The sequence below is a fragment of the Aedes aegypti genome, chromosome 2, assembly GCF_002204515.2.
Source record: "Aedes aegypti strain LVP_AGWG chromosome 2, AaegL5.0 Primary Assembly, whole genome shotgun sequence".
NCBI classification, from domain to species: domain Eukaryota; kingdom Metazoa; phylum Arthropoda; class Insecta; order Diptera; family Culicidae; genus Aedes; species Aedes aegypti.
This window is the reverse complement of record NC_035108.1, coordinates 82,061,860-82,083,288: the sequence shown is the minus strand read 5'-3', so window position 1 is coordinate 82,083,288 and position 21,429 is coordinate 82,061,860. Positions and strand designations below refer to the sequence as shown.

General features: G+C 36.9%; 1 protein-coding gene across 1 annotated transcript; it reads left to right on the top strand.

Moving 5' to 3' along the window:
• The first annotated feature begins 4,532 nt into the window (after nucleotides 1-4,532).
• LOC5579981 lies at nucleotides 4,533-20,895 on the top strand. Its single transcript, XM_001658559.2, has 4 exons — nucleotides 4,533-5,280; nucleotides 5,779-6,368; nucleotides 19,701-19,881; nucleotides 19,945-20,895. The coding sequence occupies exons 1-4, from the start codon at nucleotides 4,735-4,737 to the stop codon at nucleotides 20,791-20,793; spliced, it is 2,166 nt and encodes a 721-aa protein (XP_001658609.2). The 5' UTR covers nucleotides 4,533-4,734; the 3' UTR covers nucleotides 20,794-20,895.
• The last annotated feature ends 534 nt before the right edge of the window (nucleotides 20,896-21,429 follow it).

The following is a 21,429-nucleotide window of genomic DNA, read 5'->3' as shown; positions in this document are numbered from 1 at the left end:
CCGGGGAAGACAGTAAGCATCAAGCGCATTGATCACCTGCGCAAGTGTGCGTACTTCCCGCATAGCAAAAAACAGTTCGTCTTATATTGAGAACAGTAAACTTCTTCTAACTGAAATGGTTAATGTACCACAAACAGTAGTTTTGATATAATACAATATGGATCTCAAAACACATTACTATTCAAAACTGTTCAAATAATCCATACCGAACAGTAACAGAATAATATACTGTTGAGATATCGTTAAATAATATGAAGATGACATTTTAAAGGATATGGTGAAAATATTTCGCCACCATTTGGCAAATGAGTTTTGTTTAAATTTGTGCATCATACTAACACATCTGCATTTTACTTTATTTTACCAATGCTCAACAATTTGGCGAATAGCTACATGCATCGGTATATGTGAGCAATTTTTGGAGCGTGTAATATTTTCGTCAGTTTATTTTTTGTTTTGTTTTGTTTTCGTTACCAAAGTGAAGTTGCTTCAGGATTAGAGTGGAAGTGAAAAAAGTTTAAGTTTATTTTAGAAAAGGTTTACGGAGACAGATGGATTAACCTACTGCATAACGGAAACATGCCAGCAGCGCCTCTAAGCCCTCCGGCAGATGATTCCTAAAATTACTCCTGTGTCGTAAGTCACGGCTTGCTTTCAAACTTTGCTCCTTCTCAATGTCGATCCGGAAGCGCCACCAGGATTTTCCCGTGATGACCAACAACTGGATGTTTCATTACCAACAAATTCCACATGCTGGGTGGGTGGCGTCCAGTAGTAGATGTTTTCTAGCGGTAAAGTACGGCAGAAAAGAAAATGGATTACTTCGAAGCCTCCGAAGTGAATGAACCACTAGTCGACCGAAAGTCAGCGAACGGTTTATCGGTGTATCATTAGAAGGAAAAGAGGTATAGTATGAATATTATAATGTAATAACTCGTAATGAGGAAATAAATGATACAAATGATAAATGATTTATTTTAAATGCTTAAAGTGAGAAGAAAATACAAAAAGTCATGATTAGCCTTAAAACAATTTCCGAAGAATCCAAATAAAAACCAGCTGTAGGAAGAGAATGGAAATAATCAAATTAAACAAAGTTTTTTTTTAATTGTATCCTTTATAAGACACAATGAAACAAGGAAAAATGTGTTCGTATTGTGAATACATATTTCCTTGTTTCATTTTATTTTCTAATTTATTCAATTTCATATAATAAAATCTCACATGACAATACAGTATTGGGTTGAAATACACTAAACAACCGTAACCAAACAATTACACATACGTTATTTATTTTTTTATAAGTTTATGGTTCAACTGTTTCGCAACTGTTTGTCGTATAATAAATTTAGCGAAAAATGGATAATATTTCTACCTTTCGGCAAACTGTTGATCACAAATTTTGTTCGAGAAAATCGACGATTCTAAATTGTTACATAACTTAACCGCCTATTTCCCACATTGTTATTTTCCTATTTACTGTTTGCCGAATTGTTAAAACCGTTTGCCGAAGGGTGGATATATTGTTATTCAGCATACTATACAAAATGGTTCAGCTACTGTTGGAAATGGTTTAGCAAGGTATGAGAAACAGTACTGATACGGTTCATATTTATTCGGGTTGTGCTGCTCCCGCAGCAGGATCCACGGCGGCTGGTTGATTGTTTTCCTCGCCTCCTCCAGCTGGCTGATCGCCGCCGGCCGCTCCTCCACCGAACATACTTTCGACGTCACCATTATTCGGAAACAAAGTGTTATAAATTTCCACACCATGCTCACCAACTAGCCATAAAAACGTTGCAATTTTACTTCTCTCTGTTTCGCCAGTTTTGTTGTTCGCAATCATGTAAATGTTGAACTTTTGCTTCCATCTTGGCCACTCTTTCGATAAATTTGTGCAGTCCAAGGATTGCGGTAGTCGATCCACACCACTTGCCATGTTTACAAATTTCAATTCTGGTTTGACAGTTTAATCTTCACTGTGTGAGTGCAAGGGTGCTGTTACTTTCGGTCTCTCACTGCTCACTATTCGGTCTCTCACTGCTCACTGAATTTTCGCGAATCACGCTTACACATACTCATCAATGATTGAATACGATTCACGACTGCACAAATTGGGTTGTTTACCCAAATAACCACTAAGCCGTATAAAACGGCACCAAGTTGGTTCTATAGTCGACTTAAAGGCTTGGCTATCAGAGCTTATTGGAACTATATCGCAATTAAGAGCTGCTATAGAGCCACTTTTGGCGAATTATTCGGCTGATAAACGGCCTACTCGTTCCAAGTCTCTGAAGTGAGAAGTGTCAAGATTTTATAGCACATGGGTCGAAGAAAAAGGAAAAAAAAATGTTTGTTTATTTTCCGTCCTTTTCTACCTTTTTATGTTCCTAATCAGAGTTGTTTTTTTTTGTTACGTGATCCAGGTTCGAACTTATGTTTCCGAGGCTCCTATTACATGATTTTCCCTAGATTTTCCAACTGCTCCACCTATGCATTGATGGTTTAGTTCGCCCAGGATAGTATTTAAAGCGTAAGAGATTACCCAGGTATCCAGTTAGCCCCGGTAAGGATGCTAGCAAGCTCATGGAAGAGGCCGCGGACTACATTGTAGTATATAATAGTGGAAGTGAAATCCCTTAACAACTAATCCTTCTTTTCAATGAGATGATCTCGCGGAATAACGCCAAAAACATTTTCATGATTCATTTTTTATTTCCTCTCGCTGTTCTTGCTATGGTTCGGAATGAGAAAGTTCTTTATGGCCGGTACGCTGTTCATAAGTACTGTGCAAAAGGATAGGACAAGAAACGGTCAAGGAATGATTCCGCTACCGAAATTACTTGAGCTGTACGCTGCTGCGAAGTAGAGCTGATTTCATAACGTCGGTAACGCCTGCCGTACAAATCAAAGGGAGCTGTCACTTTTCCGAACGGAAAAATGTGCCGCTCAATTATTCCTTAAGTAAAAGTGACATTACGCTCATACTGAATCAGCTGTCAAAATTACTTCGGTAAAAAGGAGAAATTTTACTTGAGTGATTTACGTTTCAGGTCCGTACTTGGCTTTATCAGGAATGCTGCAAATCGGAAGCATTCAAATCCTTATTGTTTCCACTACTCATGAATTTCTGGACTTCTTCTGCAACCATTCTGCTGTTCAGAATACATTTTAACCAAATTTGATCATCGAATTCCTACTACAGTGGGTAGTCAGTTTGAAGAATGACGAGTTAGAGGATAGTAGTGTTTTGTTGACGCGGGATAAGAAAGAAAAAAATGGTGAAAAAAAAATAAAACCTAATATAATAAATGTGCTTTGTGTTTTTGTGAAAATGTGAGTCCGAGAAATTCCTACAGAATCTAAATTTGTTTTGATTGAAATCTGTTTCGGCTATGTTGTCATAAACGTATGTCACCAAGCCGTTTATAAGCATTCACAGCCCTTGTGTACTGCTAATAGGCACAGGGTTTACAAGCCCTGTAACATAGCGTTATATACCCGTATACAGCTAATTTTAGGGCTTGTGGATCACAATGCCTAAAAGCATTTAAAAATGTTATATGCTGCCAGTTGGCACTGAAATACCGTTGAACAGCCCATTTACCGCTTATAACAGTGCTTAGTGGTTACCTGGGTAGTGATGAAAAATTTACAGTTTTTTGTAGCTTGATCGAAAGAACACATTTTTATAAGTGTAACACGATTTTATTGCGCTTCAATATCTTAATTTTGATATAGTAAATGATAAAAACAGATTTGACTGAATGACATTTCATTTTACACAATTACAGCTCGTCCCGAAGTAAATTTTGCCGAGGGGTGATTCAAACGCGATTTCCATACTAAATTCGAACGTGTTTTAAAAATAGTTCCAAGGCACTAAAAATATGAAACTTTGGATTCTGGCTCAGTTTTTAACGTAGAATCAGAATATGTTGAAAACAGGATACCACTAAACAAGCCAATAGGGTCCTAAAGCCCTGTCCCAATTTTAGTATCAAACGCTTATGTTTAGGGCAGAAACACATGTTTACTCAATTTTTAATTTTTCTGTTGTCCTGTACTTAAATCAATGAAAAGCCTGTTGTTCTGGAACCTCAAACTTTTTCTATTTTTGCGATGATGTGGTTGCTTATTAAGTAATTTTGAAAGAATAGATTTCAGCAAAAACGTGGCGAGATGGTGCTGTCCGGCGCGATGGCGTGAAGAACGTGATCAAAGAACAAGTTTGATTTTACAAGTTTCAAGAATAACGCTAGGTAGTGCATATCATTAGCAATATATAAATCACGGATATGCATGGCAAAGTATAGAATAAAATAGTTGAAAGCTTATTCAAAAATCTTCAGAACGATTAAAAGAGGAATATATTATAAACATGATAATAAACACGCTAACTAGTATTTTCGATTTTAACCGTGTACATAAAAAAGTTTACTTTTTTCGGTGAGTTTTTTGTCGGTTCCTGCAGTTTTTCACAGTATATCCGATGTTTACCACAATCAACTGTGAACTTGTTTACAAATGCAGCAAACAAAAAAACCAAACAGGCGTCCAAGCAAGCGGCACTTTAATTCTAAACGAGTTTTTTCATGTTGAAGTGGAACAACAAAAGTTTTATGATAAAGACTTTAATTTGTGCAGTGATATATACCGGGAAATAATTGATTTTTAAGTGAAGTGCTCTCGTTTTGCGATGCTGATAAAAGTTACCCTCGAATAGTGTGTATTATGCCTAGAATTCGCTCGAACGCATCACAGGCCGCAACTGTCAAACGTTCGGAATCTGCAGCGGCAGGGTGTGCGGGTGAAGGTGGTGGCGCAGCGCCTACTCCGTTGGGAAAGCGTTCCTCCAGCGCTCTCCCGTCTGTCAACAAAAACAATTCGTCCGAGGATGACATCGACAAGGAACAGCAGCAACTGGTAAAGAAATTCCGCTCGGAATTGCATATCAACGAGAAAGTTCGCTCCTCCCGACGTTTGAAGAACATTACCAACATCGTAGATCATCAAACGGCAGTCGAAGTGGCCGGAAAGAAGCGGAAGATTGCGGAGGAGCAGCAGCAAAATGGCAAGGAATCGGACGAGCCTACGAAGAGAGCAAAATCGAACGACGTGGATGAGATAGCGGAAGTGCAGAATAAGCTGCGGGACGTTCTGGGAAGGCATTATTTTGATGTTGCGAATCGGGTTGGATTGGAACATGTTCCGGGCTGCTTGAGGAATGTCGGGAGGTGCGCCAAGCTGCACGCCAAGCGGACCAATCAGGCTAGAAAGGTATGCAGAAATTCATGAAAAAATCTTAGGAGGAATTCCTGGTAATTTTTAAGGATGAAAAATAATATTTGTCGTAATGTCAAGAGCAAGAGATGTTCCCAAAAAACTCTATAATTCTTAGATATTCTTAGAAGAATGTCAGCTCGGATTCTCTGAGGATTCTAACTTCTATTTCTTTGTTCTTGTTCAGTTTCTAATTGTTACCGAGATTGTTTAGTCTCATTTTGGTAGGTAATTGTAATTGTAATTAATTAACGTTACGATACCCTGTCAGTTTACAAACTATATCTCAGGTCAGGGAAACGAACGAAGTAAATTTGGATATTAAACATTGGAAACTAGTAATTAAATCACGGTTTTACAAGTTACAGTGACTGTCAGTGTCAATAACGACCACATTAAATTTAATCTAGGTATATATTTTTTTTCCTGATATGGTTTTCTAAAGTTTTATGCGACCAGCCCTGTACAGTTGAATTACTTTTGGTATTTTTGTAGGTAAACCAACGCATCCAGCAGGACACCCGAGAGATGCTGATCGAGAATCGTCCGTTGAACTTTTTGGGATACATCGAACAGGCACTGCTCCGGAACGAATTCATCGATGGGCCACTGTTCGTGAAGGCTTTGGAAATGATACTGACCATCAATGAGCCGTCGGATCAGCTGAATGCTAACTACAGTGTCGGGTCGGTGCTTCAGCAAACGGTGGACATTCTCGATCAAACGGTGGACCACTTTCCGCCATGTTGGTTGGATCTGAAGCGCGCCTATCAGAGTGTCATTTTTGGAGTTTTGGAAGAGGAGTGCTTCGAAAAGTACGATCGGAGTGAAGGGCTGTTCAAAGTGGTACTGTTTTTGCTGGAAAAATTCGTGGAAAGTAAAGCGGGAGATTGTGGCGCGAGCTTGAGCAGGACGTTGAGTAACCAGGAGCGATCGATGGCCAATTTTCACCTGTGGGAACAGGCATACATTCAAAAGTACGATTTCGACATGCTTTCTCGAGACGATAAGCTGGATCGACTGTTTCTGGTACTTCAAATACTGGTCAAAATCTTAGAGTACGACTTAACAATGTGGATTCTTAGGTAAGTTTTGTATGTTTTATTCGACAATAATGTTTCAGGGTTGTTAGTAGATACTAGTATGTATTTAGATACTTGGTCACTATATTAATGCAAGTCCTTTCAAAGTCTATATTTTAAATGGAAGGACTCTAATTTTTCTTTTTTATAAAGAATATGGTCTCAATTTTTTACCTTTTCTGCTCGCAGTGAACCCTGGTGAAAATTGTAGTGAAAACTCCAGCTATCTCAACTTTCAACCATTTTCATATGGTTTAGGGGTAGTTGGAGCGGTTTGGACAATGGGGTGGAATTAGCTACTAGCTGAAAAAAAAAAAAAAACTGAAAATATCAGGTAGTTCAGTTCAGATATTTAACGGTTCATTTACTTTTATTTATTTAAGATAAAACTTACCATCAGTGCACCAGTATCAGCTCATGCCCCTAATTCCGTTCACTAGTGAAAACAAAAAATGAGCGGATATAGGAACACTTAGATGCAGTAACAAATACAATTAAATATTTTTTTATGAAAGTTTTTCAAATTATTTTTATTTTTCCGCTGATCACCTACCTAAACTTGTTATTTTATAATAAACATTCAGAGGCGTCTATTCCACCTGTTCTTGGAACAGGTACGTATTTGAAATGAAATTATAATTATATGGAATATAAACAATAAACACTGATAAGTATTCAATCTCAGTTGTACAGCGGAATCATATACCTACAAATCCCCTAAACTTGACCGCTTGTTGTATCCCTGACCGTTCCATGTGCATGGAGAACAATATAAAACGAACATCCCAAGAATCCACCTTTAAAAGTCAATCAATCTACCACAAGCACTACATGCGTATGAAGCAAAAGCGTGCGATGTGTTGCGAGTCTGTACGGTACTCCATAGCTCTTCTTTCTTATTTACCATTATTGCTAGCAATTCTCGGTCTACCCGTTCGACAGTTCATCAGAACAACAGGAATGGTTGCCAAAAACCAGATTGTGCAGGCATTTGCACCGCTAAATTGAGCATTCATCCAAGTTCATTTTACTCCAGTTTATCTTCCATACGTTCTCCTCGAATAGGCCAGGAGAAGTGGATGAACTTGTCATTCATTTTTCTGTCAAATCTCATACAAAATCTACTTTTTCTTTGACATAAATTCACTCTAGGTGAACCACTTCCCCTGGCCTATGTAGAACCAACAGCAGTGATGTAAGCATTTTACTGGATGATCTGCCTCTCGTTCGTATTCTCGACACGCGTCGACGCTAAGGATAGATGACACAAGTATGCAATGATTGCAGTGTAAAACAAAATAGATTGTAAAGTATTTAGCAGTTAAAAAGCAGAAAAAAATTAAAACAAATAAACATATTTTTATGAATTAAAATTGTAGAGTAAACGGTGTATCAATGTTTCCTATGCTAAATATCAAACATTAAATACCCCAAAGAAATGTTGGGTTTGTGTGAGCGATTTTGAGCACTACGTAGCAAAGCTACACATGTACACGAAAAGCTGCTTTCAATTGAAAGCTTGCATGTGTGCAGAAATGTTCAACTTAATTCAGAATGAATGAATGGAAGCTTGAAGTGTGTCTTACGCACGTTATTTTTTCGGTTCTACATGAGGTTGGAACAGGAGGCAGAATAACATTGTATTCAAAATTGTTCAACTCCGCTGAAAAACGTTTTTCATTCGTGATCAATTGGCCGGTGTTTAGGCAGACTGGACCAAGTGCTTTTTAATTATTTCAGTGAAACGGAATAATAGAATTTTTGCATTATTTGCTGTTATGTTGGAACTTATCTATTCGATAAATCATCTGTTTATAAATAGTATCAAAAAGATCAGAACTGTTTGAGTTCTTGAGTCCGGTCTGTCTGAACACCGACCAATTGTGAATCGTTTAAACGGTAAAATTACACTTGCTTTATATTATTCAATTATAGCTCTCACAATTTACCTTTTCTATCTAAAAAATTAACACTTATTTTTGATGGAGATGGTAAATTGTGCTCTACTGCGTTATTGAAAGTTTGTTGGCAAAGCCGTTTTCTATGAGATCGTTGGAGGAAAAACGCTGCCTGATTGCATCCGCGGTTTGGGGGAGGAAAGCTTGTTTTATTTGATGCGAATGGTTGGTAAAGGAGAATTGTTACAAACTTTAAAAAAGGAGCACATTCCCTGATAATATTATTAATTTGTTTGGCAATCGTATTCAAAAACGCATTCCACTATTGTATAAATAAACACAAGAAATAAATGTTGAGAGAATGCAAAATACCGTAAAGTGCCCTAATTCCGCGCATTTCATACAAAATTATTTATATATGGAAATACACATTAATATTTCAACAACTTTTAATGTTATTCGAGGCTACTTTGATTTAGCATAAGTTTGAATCACAAATAAAAGCAAATAAGGCATTTTTTCGCGGCATAAAAAAATAATCAGTGAAGGCCCGTCGGAGTAGACGTCATTTTTCTAATTTTCTTAGCGTCCGTGCTAAGACTGTAGGACAACAACAAACGTGATTTATTTATCAAAAATATTTTATTTTTTATGCAATATTCCATGGAACTACTTGCTACAAATATGTTTCATGGTACTTCTATGAAATCTTATCAAATATTATCATAATTATTGAGTTTTATTCAAAAAAGTATTGCGCGGAATTAGGCTACGTCTTTTTTCCATAATGCCCTAATTCCGCGCACTGTTCTTCGTATAACAACAGACAAGTAAAACATGTTATATCCGTCTTCACATCTAGATATCTGTCTATTTCTCTGAAAAGTAACTTCATGCATACATACGTTTCATGTACAAGCGGAATATAGGGAAACCCCTCTTAGGTAGCGTCCATAAATGATGTACAGTCGAAGCTCGTTATAACGACAACTTTTATAGCGACAAAAGCTATCTATAGCGACATTTTTCAGTCCCTTGAAAAATATTTTGATGTTATAACTATCCTCTATAGTGACAATCCACTATTACGACGGTCCCTTGCGATGTCGTTATAACAAGCTTCGACTGTAGCATTTTTTGACCAATTTTTGACACCCCTCCCCCTTCGTAGCAAAATCGTAGACTTCCCCCTCCCCCTAAAATGCTACGTCATTTATGGACGGTCCCTTATAGGGAAAAATACCACGTGGTTTATGCACAGCCCCAAAAAAATTGTCTATAGTGGTTTCTGCGCTCGTGTACATACACGTTACATGTCACCAACAGTACTTGAAGATTGCTGGTTGAAAATATAAACAAAGATCAGCTGTTCCCAGCAAAATCGAACGGCAGAATTTTCAATCAGCAAATTTGCGCGAGTGTTCGTGACACCGCTCGGTGAGAGCTCAATACATCTGTGCGCACAAAATTGACTTAGCATAATGAACCACACATAACATTGCCAATGTACACTTGTTTATGATTCTTATTTATATTATACAATCCATATAGAATTCTTGGAAAAAAAAAAACATATGTCGTAATTTGTAGAAGACCCCACTAATTACGACACATTCTCGGGAATGATTCACGGAAACGTTACGATCCCTACATAATTTACGAAGCCTCCATACAAAAAGTATGATAATACGGAGGAGAGGGATTGAAAATGGTCATATTTTGTGTGACGTAATTTATGGATGACCCTTAGGTTCTTCTGAGGTTTCTTGTTTGCTTAAAAAAATTAAGTTTCAGTTACCCGTAGTATTAGTGGATACCATTAATTGATTTGCTTAAAACTTATTGATTCCAAGCAATAATGCGAACTAGTCCTTGTATTGTATGAACAGTGCAGAAATCAAATAGGGATAGTCGGGGCGGTTTCGCCAATGGGGTGGAATGATTCACATAGGCATGGGGGTTTTTCAGGGGCCTTCCTTAGCAGAGTGATTAGAGTCCGCGGCTACAAAGCAAAGCCATGCTGAAGGTGTCTGGGTTCGATTCCCGTTAATGCCAAGAAGAAGAAGATGGGGTTTTTTTCTCGACCGAATTGTCTAAAACTATGCAATAAGAAACATATTTAAACCAAATAAGAGTATTCCATTTCTAAACTTTCCAGTTCAGTGAATAAAATATTTAAATCGACGAAATACTCATTCGTGATCTTTTTAAGACAACGGAAATCGTGCATATCTAGTGTATTGATCTAAAAATTGCAATACTAACGACTTTTCTTAAGATGGCCAAATTTCCCCACTTTCCCCTAGACGAAATTCACACGTACCAATGCCACGGTATTGGTTATCTTTATTTCATGTGATAGACAAAAAAATAATTAAAAAAAAAACTGAACGTAGACTAAAAAGTTACGGTTCATACAAAACTCTACGTTTGCTCATACAAAAAGTGTTACGGAAGGGGTGTGGGTTGAAAAATTTTCAATTTTAATTGTTACGTAACGAATGGATGCAGCCCCTCATCAAAATTAATGTTAATTTGATTGTTTTATGAGTGCGCGGAATTAGGCATTCTTCTGCGCGGAATATGGAAAAGCGTTTAAAAAATGCGCGGAATTAGGCAATTTCAACGAGTGAACTATTTCAAAAAATTCACGAATGTAAATTATGAATACAGTCTAGTTTATATTTTTCCCATAATCTAGAATGGGTTTGCTAGCGATCCACCCATAAAGCTTTTTTGTTGATGCAATACTATTTTTTAAGTAACCATTTGAATCGTTTTATTCCTTAACTGCGCTGAATTACGGCACTTTACGGTACATATTTTTTTATTATAATGAAACCTAAACATTTTTGTTCTATAACTCAGTATTTCCATGAGTCTGTGGTCTCTTCAATATCCACTCAACTGTAGGCGAAGCTATGTTGTAAAGAACAGGTAGAGCTGAAGACCACGAGACGCCTCTGTAAACATTTGAACACATAACATCCCTTAAATGAGCGGAATCTGGTGCACTGATGGTACTTTAGATTGCCAACTTGATGAAGTCAAGTTCCGATTCTAGTTCATTGAGGATTTTATCAGGTAACAATGTTTTTGGATTTCCCAAAACATCCCCAAACGTAACATAAACGGAGAAAATCTCTGCTCAACTTTGTTTTATACGTTTGGAAAGGTATTAGCAGGTCCAATCTGTGTAAAAAAAGCTCTGATAAGGAGTGTATCGAAAAGTAGTCGCAAACATTCAAAACGGTATATCTCAGAGCATAATTCATCTTTTTAAAAGCTTCTTTCACGCAAATCTTCATAATGTCATTAAAAATTGAAGCAACTAAAAAAATATTGAATTTTATGCAGTTTTAATATAAATACAACAAAGTTTATAAAGCATAGAAAATAAAATCTGGCACAAAATTACATGTTTGAAGATTCGATGATTCGTATTGAACAAAATTTACATCAAACAAAATAGGATGAAAAGCTTATTACAGTGAAACCTCCATGAGTCGATATTGAAGGGACCATCGACTCATGGAAATATCGAGTCATGGAAAAGCAATCCTTTGGAAAGCTGCTTCTAGGGACCATCATAGTAACCATGGAATTTTGTTTTTAGTATGGTTCCATGAGTCGATATCGAGTTATGGAACATCGACTCATGGAGGTATCACTGTATATAGGAAAATATGTTTACTTCATACTGCATGTAAAACGGAATTCAAAAAAATAAATTTTTGCTCTAAGAAAGCTCAATTATTGGAATAAGGTCGGTTTTTGAAAGTCACTTTTGTATAATCAACTTTTAAAGCTCTGTCATATACAGCGGTTATGGTATAAAGTACCATGTTTTGCTTACTTTACTTCATAAAAATGCAAAGAAACTTTTCCAATCAAAACATTTTTTTTATTCGTTCCAATCGTTCGATATTACCATTAACGTATACCGTGTACGCACCTAACTTTGCGCAGTTCCAAACTTTGCGCATTTTTAACAAGCATGAAAAAATTATTATTAATCAATGATTTTTTCAACATTTCTGTTTCACCAACATGTTCGTTTATGTGAAATAAGTATTTGACATACATTTGTTTACTAAGAAACCCTTGTTAATGTTAGTAAATAACCAAAAAACCTTATCATCACACGTATAAACCTCAACTTTTACACCGTCTTAGCACAAGCACTAAGGAGTGGCTCTGCCAAAAATCAACATTTCTCTGAACAAAACTGTGTTATGAGAAGTATATTTGCGGTGTATTTGCAAAAACGGTAATATTCTAGTAATTCAATTAATGTTCCATATAATATGTCGAATTTTTATTTGAAAAAAAGCGATGCGCAATGTTAGGACCCATTTTTTACATAAAGGTCCTAATTTTTGCGCACTTCAAGCAATTCGAAATGGATCTTAAATACATGTACGTCATTGCAAATGCTAAAAGCTGTCGATCTTACCAGGAGTCACTCAATCCATAAGGCAACGGCTACATATAATATTCCTGAAACTACTTTTTGTATGAAGCTAAAGGCAAGGTATGCATCGAAAAATCTCGGAAAACCCACTGTATTGACGCAGGAGGAGACGTTTACTGTAAACATAAATAATAATTAGCGGTTGGCTTCCCAGTTGATGGACAATGATTCACTTTCCAGTTGTCTAGCAAAAAAACCCCTTCAATTATGGAATATCCGGTACGTATGGCAAAAAAAAAAAATAATCGCTAGTGATCAACGATACATCACCTAATTAATTGATGCTTTCTATGGATTTGATTTCAGTGGAAAGTAAGGGTCCGTCCATTAAGGGACAGCCCCTAAGCAACCTTCAGCTTGAAATACTAATTGACAGTACTGCAAACGAGAAAATTTTCGAGTATAGCTCACCTGAGCTTCAATTGAAGCACATCACTGCTAAAGACTCGTCAAGTTCATCTGGAAATTCTCCACTGATGACATGTACAGCAGAGAAGAATTTTCTTTAAAAAAGCTTCCAAATTGTGCGAAATCGAATCGTTCACGACCATTAGCAGTGAATACGGACGTCGAATTTGGATAGTTATTCAAAAAGATGGAATAAAATAAGACAAACGAGAAACAGATACAACAAGTAAATGAAGAAGGTTAAGAATTAAAAAAAAACAAGAGAATAAATTATATAAGCAAGGTACGAAAACAAATAAGCATAAACTACAGCTGTAAACTATATTGTTCAGATTGTAATCTTGTGAATCTATCTATATAAATAAAAATGGAATGGTGTTTGTATGTCACGAAATGACTTACGACCGGGTCAACAGATTTGGATGATTTATTCTCCGTTTTGTTCGTCAAGGGTTCCGACGTGTTTGTGTGTATAAAATCTCCGGATATTCAACGGGAAAGTCGTAAAAACGAGATTGAATGGAACTGTCATTTTGTATAGGACGATCCATAGCGTTTATCAACAGCCTACTTGATGGCAAGACGAAGTTTGCCGGGACCACTATAATAAAAAATGAAGAACAGTGTAAATCCCTATTCGTGGTAACTCTATGTTTGGGGTGGATGAACATTGAATTATATTGAAATTCATGGAAAAACTCCTGATGAAACTCATATTAGTTGTACCCTTTTTATTTAATACAAAACCAGTAAAAGAAGTAACATTATTTGGAGCAAACGAGCATTTTAAGGCATGCGCAAAGTTAGGCACATCATGCGCAAAGTTAGGAACAATTCAAATTTTGTGCGCAATGTTAGGCACAAGATATTGTATCACCTTTTGCATATTTTTATTTTTTTATGAATTATTTCTATTCTTTTTAAATCATGTGTTCTACTGAAGGGTTAAATGCCTATCGTTGGTAGAAGTTTGAATTAAAAAATACATATTTTAGCATTATTTGAAGCAAAAATAGGATGCTGATTTCTTAACTGCGCAAAGTTTGGTGCGTACACGGTAGAAAGAAAAAATCGAAAACCGAGGTCCTTAAAAATCGACTTTTTTCGATTTTTGTATCTGCTCTCAAATGCTTGTTAATGTATATTTCAATATATTGTTTGCACTATGTCATGAGAGTTGTGGCACAGAATATATTAGCATAAACAAAAATCATTTTTTCTTAAAATTCAACACATTTTTCAACAAATCAATTTTTTCAGAGGTGTGGAAGATTTTCATCGACATCTGTTAGTAATTTGAAAAATTATCATACAAAATGCCACTTTATCAAAAAAAATCTCCACATAATAATTTTTAAATACATTGTTAAGTACTTCTGATCAAAAAAATGTTTGTGGGTTCAACCCAATATTTTTGAGACTGTTTTGAATGTTTGCGACTACTTTTCGATACACTCCTTATCCATCTAATTAGGTCATTCTTTTTTCTTGCATTACGTCACAACTTGTTCAGAGCCTTCATCTCAGCTAAGTGTTCTTATGACCACTTCCACAGTTATTAACTGAGAGCTTTCAGCTTGTCAGCTGACCATTTTTGCATGTGTATATCGTGTGGCATGCACGAATATACTCAATGCCCTGGGAAGTCGAGAAAAATTCCAATCTGGAAAGTTCCTCGACCGGTGGGATTCGTGTTTATCGCTAGGGCTATCTGGGTCATTAAAAACCAGCGATAAACCTTCCATAAGTACTTATGTTCAGAGCTGTTAAATGTCATGAGTTTCACGTGACTTTGACATTTGAATATTGCAAATATCATCGATCCCCGTGGAAAAAGTCATCGGAAAAGCATTTTTCCGGTGACTTTTTCCAAACTACTATCGGTTGGCATTATGTACTGATAAGATATTTCGCACATGAGGGTGCTATGAGTATTCTAGTTTTTCAAAAATTTTGACATTTAACAGCACTGCTTATGTTCAATGTCTTTAGTTTGTTCTTTATGATGCTACTGATACAGTCAACATTGATTGTAGCAATGTATTTTACCCTTTAATTACACTGCTCACACTATTATGGGTCACCTTGTCACAATTATTAGTCACTCTATTCTACATGCAATTCAAATGGGAATGACCCATAATAGTGGGTGACTCATGATAGTGTAACCACTGTACCATAAGGAACGACGTTATAGAAAAAAATCCTTACAAAAAATAGTTATAACATCAAAGTATATTTCAAAAGTTCGAAATGCTATAAAATGCTTTTGTCATAAAAATTGTCAATAAAACGAGCTTTAATGTTTCATGATCATTGCAATTGATGAATTTCCCGTTTTGCCATATGATTTTTGCCAATAGTCCATTTTACGAGACGTTTTTTTTGACTCATATTTTGTGATAGATCAGAACAATAGATTGGAATAGATTGGTACACATCATTGACATTGTTACAGACTAGTAGCATAAACGACTAAAATACTAGAGAATACATGACATACAAGACCTGAAAAATGTCGAGACACTTCAGATAGTTCTTGTTCGCGTATAGATGGAAGCACATTTTATGTTTTTCACTTCAATAACGTTCATTCGGGAAAATAGCTCTTCCATCAAATCGCTATCGTTTTAAATTCGACCGCAATCTATATAATTAACATTCTCTGTCTATCATGTCAAAAGATGCTTGGAGATGACATTTGGGCTGCAATTTGTGAACATAGACTACAACATAGCTTTATATGTTATTTCCAAGATATGCATTCATTTACAACATGTATTTTAATGAATTGACGCTTATATTCAGCTGTTTTTCATAATTTCACCAGGACTAAAGGCTGACTATACAAACACGACAACGGGAGGGAAACTGAAGCAAAAACAATTTAATAAAACTACTTCTGCACAATATTCAAACAAAATAGTGTTAAAGCGGGCAACATAGCCTATTCCGTCTAAATATTGGCAAAAGTAGAGGTAAAAATTTGCACTACGGGGTCCAGCACAGACAAAGAAGCTGTTATGCAGCTCCAGCTGAGCACACCATAAAAAAACGATTCCCCCAATAGTTTCTTAACGAATGTTTTGATGGATTTCAGCATTTCAACGTCGATACCTCCAATCATAAATACTAGGGTGCAAAAGTTTGGGTTCACCCCCTAAAAACATGCAAAAGTGTTTTGTCCATATCTCTGTGATTACTCGTCCAATTGAAACTCTCTATGACGCATTCGCCTTCCTTAGCCGACTGGTCAGAGTCCGCGGCTATAAAGCAAAGCCATGCTGAAGATGTCTGGGTTCGATTCCCGGTCGGTTTAGGATCTTTTCGTAATGAAAATTTCCTTGAATTCCATGGGCATAGAGAGTCATCGCACCTGCCACACGTTATACTAATGCGAAAATGGCAACTTTGGCAAAGAAAGCTCTCAGTTAATAATTGTGGAAGTGCTCATAAGATCACTAAGCTGAGTAGCAGGCTCTGTCCCAGTGAGGACGTTAATGCCAAGAAGAAGAATGACGCATTCGAAAGGCAATGAGTTATTCTCACTTCATAGATATACTCCCAAAAATATTTTTTGAATTTTGCATACTGAATCAGTTTCGTCGTTTCGTTAATTCGTTAGCGTTGATTGTAACGATTAGCGAATTTTACGTTATTTTTTCCGAGCCGTTGACGTTAACGATTTCCGTTGATTTAACGTCAACGACTTGCGTTGTTTCTTGCGTTCATGACTGGAAATGTGTGGTACTCAATATTGATAGAATCTAAAGTTCCTTGTTTGGGGAAGGTTTCGAAAAGTCCTTGATCTTAGAATTACCATTACCACTGGAGCAAGTTGACACGGTTGGTAAAAGATTAAACACAATTTCGCCCAAGGGGAGTTTTCGACCCAAGAGAAAAAAAAACAGGGAAGAAAGTGTAAATTACTAAATTAGGTATAATGTTTATTTTCAGAAAAGAACAATTTTGATTAAGGTTTAGCTATCGTCATTTCTCGATTACTTTTTCAAATCGACGTAAGTAACTTTCACACGGTTTTGAGAAAATTAATTAGGAAGAATCACAACCTGTCTTCTAAAACTGTTTTAGAATGAATCATCTTTTTAACATTTTTTCGCCGTGTACATCGCTTAAATTTTGCATACAATCAGCTCGCGTTCAAAAACCAGGTAGTTTCTATAATATCCCACAAAAATAATTATAACAAAATAAAAAGCCGTTTCATTCAGTTACTTTCGACGTTTTCCTACCAGTGTAAAATCGGCTCAAGTAGTGTTTTGTTTTGATTCGTGGTTAAGTCACTTTGTCTCTCCATACAACGGAGCGGTGAAAGTAGCGGTTGAGTTGCGAAAGTTGAAATTCTTACTTACGCCGTTTTGTAATTCCGGAATTAAACGTTCTCCAAGTGAATAATCTAGTTGGGTAAGAGCGGAACGTGTGGAATTTCGTCTGTGAAACACATAAAATCAATAAAGTAAGTTTGTTCACTTTTCTGACTTGAGACTAAGTTTTCGAGATTTCGTTATAAAGCACCTTCAGGATGAATACAAACAGGCCTCGAAGAAGTGCCTCGTATAAAGATCCTTGCCAACTTTGCACCAGTGAAGACGTTCTTCATCTGTTCTAATAGATTTGAGACTGTAAAACCTGCTTCATGATCACCGTGCTCTCCAGAACAGAAAGACCATTGGTTGAAATATGGTAATACCGTCAAGCTACCATTCACCGTGCATTGAAGACAATGAAGACACTCCAAAAAATTACATAATTTGGCATAAAATTATGCCATAATTCAGGGAAAAATATAAAATCAGTGATGCATAACAAAAAATACTCAAAAACTATGTTTACAAATGTCATGTTAAGGTAGCCTCGTACCGTTCTATGTCACCATTCACCGTGCACGATGGTGCACCATTTACTGTGCGTATAGTTTTCGGCATGATTTAATTTTGTATCTTGAAGGAACATTGTTGGTGGAACTAACATGTCACTAGTAGTGTGCGCACTTATTTTTAAGAGTATTAAAATCGTTATTTTCAATAAAAGCCATGACAAGTTTAAAATATGGCTAAATCATTAATTTGTCATTAAAATCGTTATAGTGGGTTTGACTGTATTGTCCAAACCATTCCATATTCGTTCAAAAACTGAATATAGTAGTTGAATCACGACATAACAATAAATCTGATATCACCCAATAATTTCATGCCTTTTTCACTAATACACGGTACAGGTCGGACTCGATTATCCGGAGACTCGATTATCCGGAATTTTAGACTCGATCATCCGGAATTTGTTTTTTGATGTTCTTGTTTTTCCAATTTTTATGCATAAATCTGAGATAATTTGGTATTGCAATATACAATATGAATGGTTTTGCAGTTTAGAACTTATTTAAGAAAAAGGGGTTTGAAAAAGTGTTTTTTTGTGCATGCTGGTCAAAATTTTATTTTTTCTTGTAAAGACCCCTACCGTTCCTAGAAAAAATTTCTGGCTACGCCACCGCATCATATAAATAAAATAACGAAAAAATATAATATTTAAATTCTTTTATCAAAGATAACTTTTTTTTTTCTTAGTGATTCGATTATCCGGAGGATTCGATTATCCGGAGTGAAAAAAAATCGATACTCCAGATAATCGAGTCCGACCTGTAATAGGAACCATACATATTAAGAAGGGTCCATTCATTTGAGTTTCAACTGAAACACAATAAAAAAATAATTTGCATAAAATCTCATTGCTCATGCGATGAAATACATCTTGCTTGTAGTATCCACAGCAAAAACTTGTTGAAATTATAGAAAATTTGATACTCTAACGTTACTGTGATAAATGTGAATTTTTGGCGTTTCTACTAAGAGTGTTAAGAAAACTCATTATTAAACAGAACTACTTCATTTCATCAGTTTTGTATTATTTGGCTAACAAAACAATAATTTGTATAATTTTTATGAATATTATGTGTGAATCTGTATATGTGCACGGTGAATGGAGGCCGGACGGTGACTGGCGACTTAACGGTAGTTTCGCATGGAATCCAACGGATCGGCGAAGGCGCTTGGAACAACTGCAATCCGGAAGTGGTGGTTGGTGCGATGAGTGGAAGCTTCCGTTTGCAATCCTTAGCAGGGATTCTCATGGATTGTCGGCAATTGGCGACTAGCTTCTGCAGTTACAATTTTTGTCAGGCACAGATTGTTTGAAGGACTATGATGAAATAAATCCAAATGTAGGCACCATTCATTCTTAGGCACGGTAAGTGTAAAGCCACATGAATTAGGGGTCATCTATGAGGTGGACTTTTACCACCGAAGCAGATAGTCCGTAGTGTTAATTCTTAGCCAATTAAAACAACTGCTACCGACACTACGTGGCTATCTAGGCAAGTCGGGAAAAGAAAGTTAACATTGACGTGTCAAAGCAGTCTTGTCGGCTATAAGGTCTTTAAAGTTTTCTTTTAGTCATCTAGTCTTGATCTCTAAAGTTACTGTTTTAAGACACTCAATCGCTACCATATCTGATGTTCTATAATCGTTCCCATTCCAGGCACCCTCACAATGTTAAAGAGAATATGATCAATCCTAACAGGATGCCTCTAATTGCGGCGCTCTTGTGGAATGAGAATTCAACAGTTGGTGAAACGAACTCATTGATTAAGCGTATAATTGCTCTCTACGTCAACGCAACTGCAGTTCATTACCCCAAGGATGCCATCGAGACGCTTTCGGTAAGGACTTTGGAATTCCTCAAACTCTAAAAATCATCTCATAAGACGTTCTTTTCTTTTCAGCGATTGGTATCCATCATCGGAACTGCCATCAACCTAACCGAGATCCAGTACGACGGATCTGTCGAATATCCGTGCATCAAACAGAACACCCGCTACTTTGCGCAGCAAATTATGCGCCATCTGGAGACTTCCGGTTACCACAGTGTGTCGCTTTGTTTGCGTACCATAGAACAAATGCGTTCACCACTGTTGCGTATGCTGCTGGCTGGGGATCTGCTCCAGAAGTTAACTCCGCTACCGATGGACACACCTTGCGCTGCTTCCTATCTGAAGCATCTGATCAAGGGCAAGTGGAAAGCATTCCGGATAGATAATCCGCCCGAGAGGGATGCTCAAACCGAACGCGATAGGTTTCCTTTCCTCGACCAGCGAAAGCAGAGGAAATCATCTCACGAAATTGGTCAACCTCAGTATGTGAACCTTCTGTTGACGGCCTTCAAATCCTACATGCAGGTGTTCCCTCTGAAAACATACTTTCAAGGCGGCTGTAGGCCTCCCGGAGAGTCAGATTTCCATGCGTCTACTCCATCGCCCACGAACCAATCCGTAACCAATCACGTCAACCTAACAGCGCTGGAAAAAGATCTTCCTCGTCAGATGAAACAACTCCGAACCAGCGGCACCCAGTTTATCCGTTGCAAAAGTAGCGGCGATTCCCCGCCATTAATCTTAGAGGAAATCAACGTGACTCCGTCTCTGCTGTTGCATTATCGCGACGAGGTGAAGCATCTACTTTTGATGCAACGATGGCTGCAGACGAAAGCTGGAACCAGTCCGGAGGAACGGGAGTTATTTGCACCGTGGAGAAGTTACCTGGCGACGATCGACGGATCGTTGGTTTGTGAGTAAAACAAATTGTAGGCTATTTTTCATTCCATCCCAAGTGATACATTTTGATTAGGCAGTTTGTTTTTGACGGGTTGAATACAAAGGGCTATTTATTCGATTTTACAGTTTGCTGTGTATATTTTTGAAAGAACTCCTTTATCAATCGCCTACAAGTATGATATAGGCCCAGGTTTTGTTTGATATAATGTTCCATGACTCGATATCGGCTTATAGAAGCCAAGACACAGATGTGACAACTGGCTTCTTGTTAGATTTCTTCTACTATTGTATGATCTTTGTGTTGCTAAAAATTTCATGCCCATCTATGACAAATAAAAAGGAGCAAAGCACAAAAGGTGCTAATGCTGCTGTACAATAATCATTCCTGTTTTGCGGACCAATCAGGGGTTGATCCGTTTTGACCCCAAAATGAGATATGTATTGTCTGAGATAGTTCCATACCAAGAATCAAATTTCTACCAAATTAATTGATGTTTTTGAAGTTTTCAAATTGTTCCACCATAATTTCGTAAGTGCTCTTCGAAGAATATAAGGTTATAGTTTTAACCCTCTCTTTCCCATGGTAGCTCCAGAGCTCCACTAGTTTTCGACGAACTGGAGACAACCCGAATTAGATGAATACTTAGTAATAGTTAC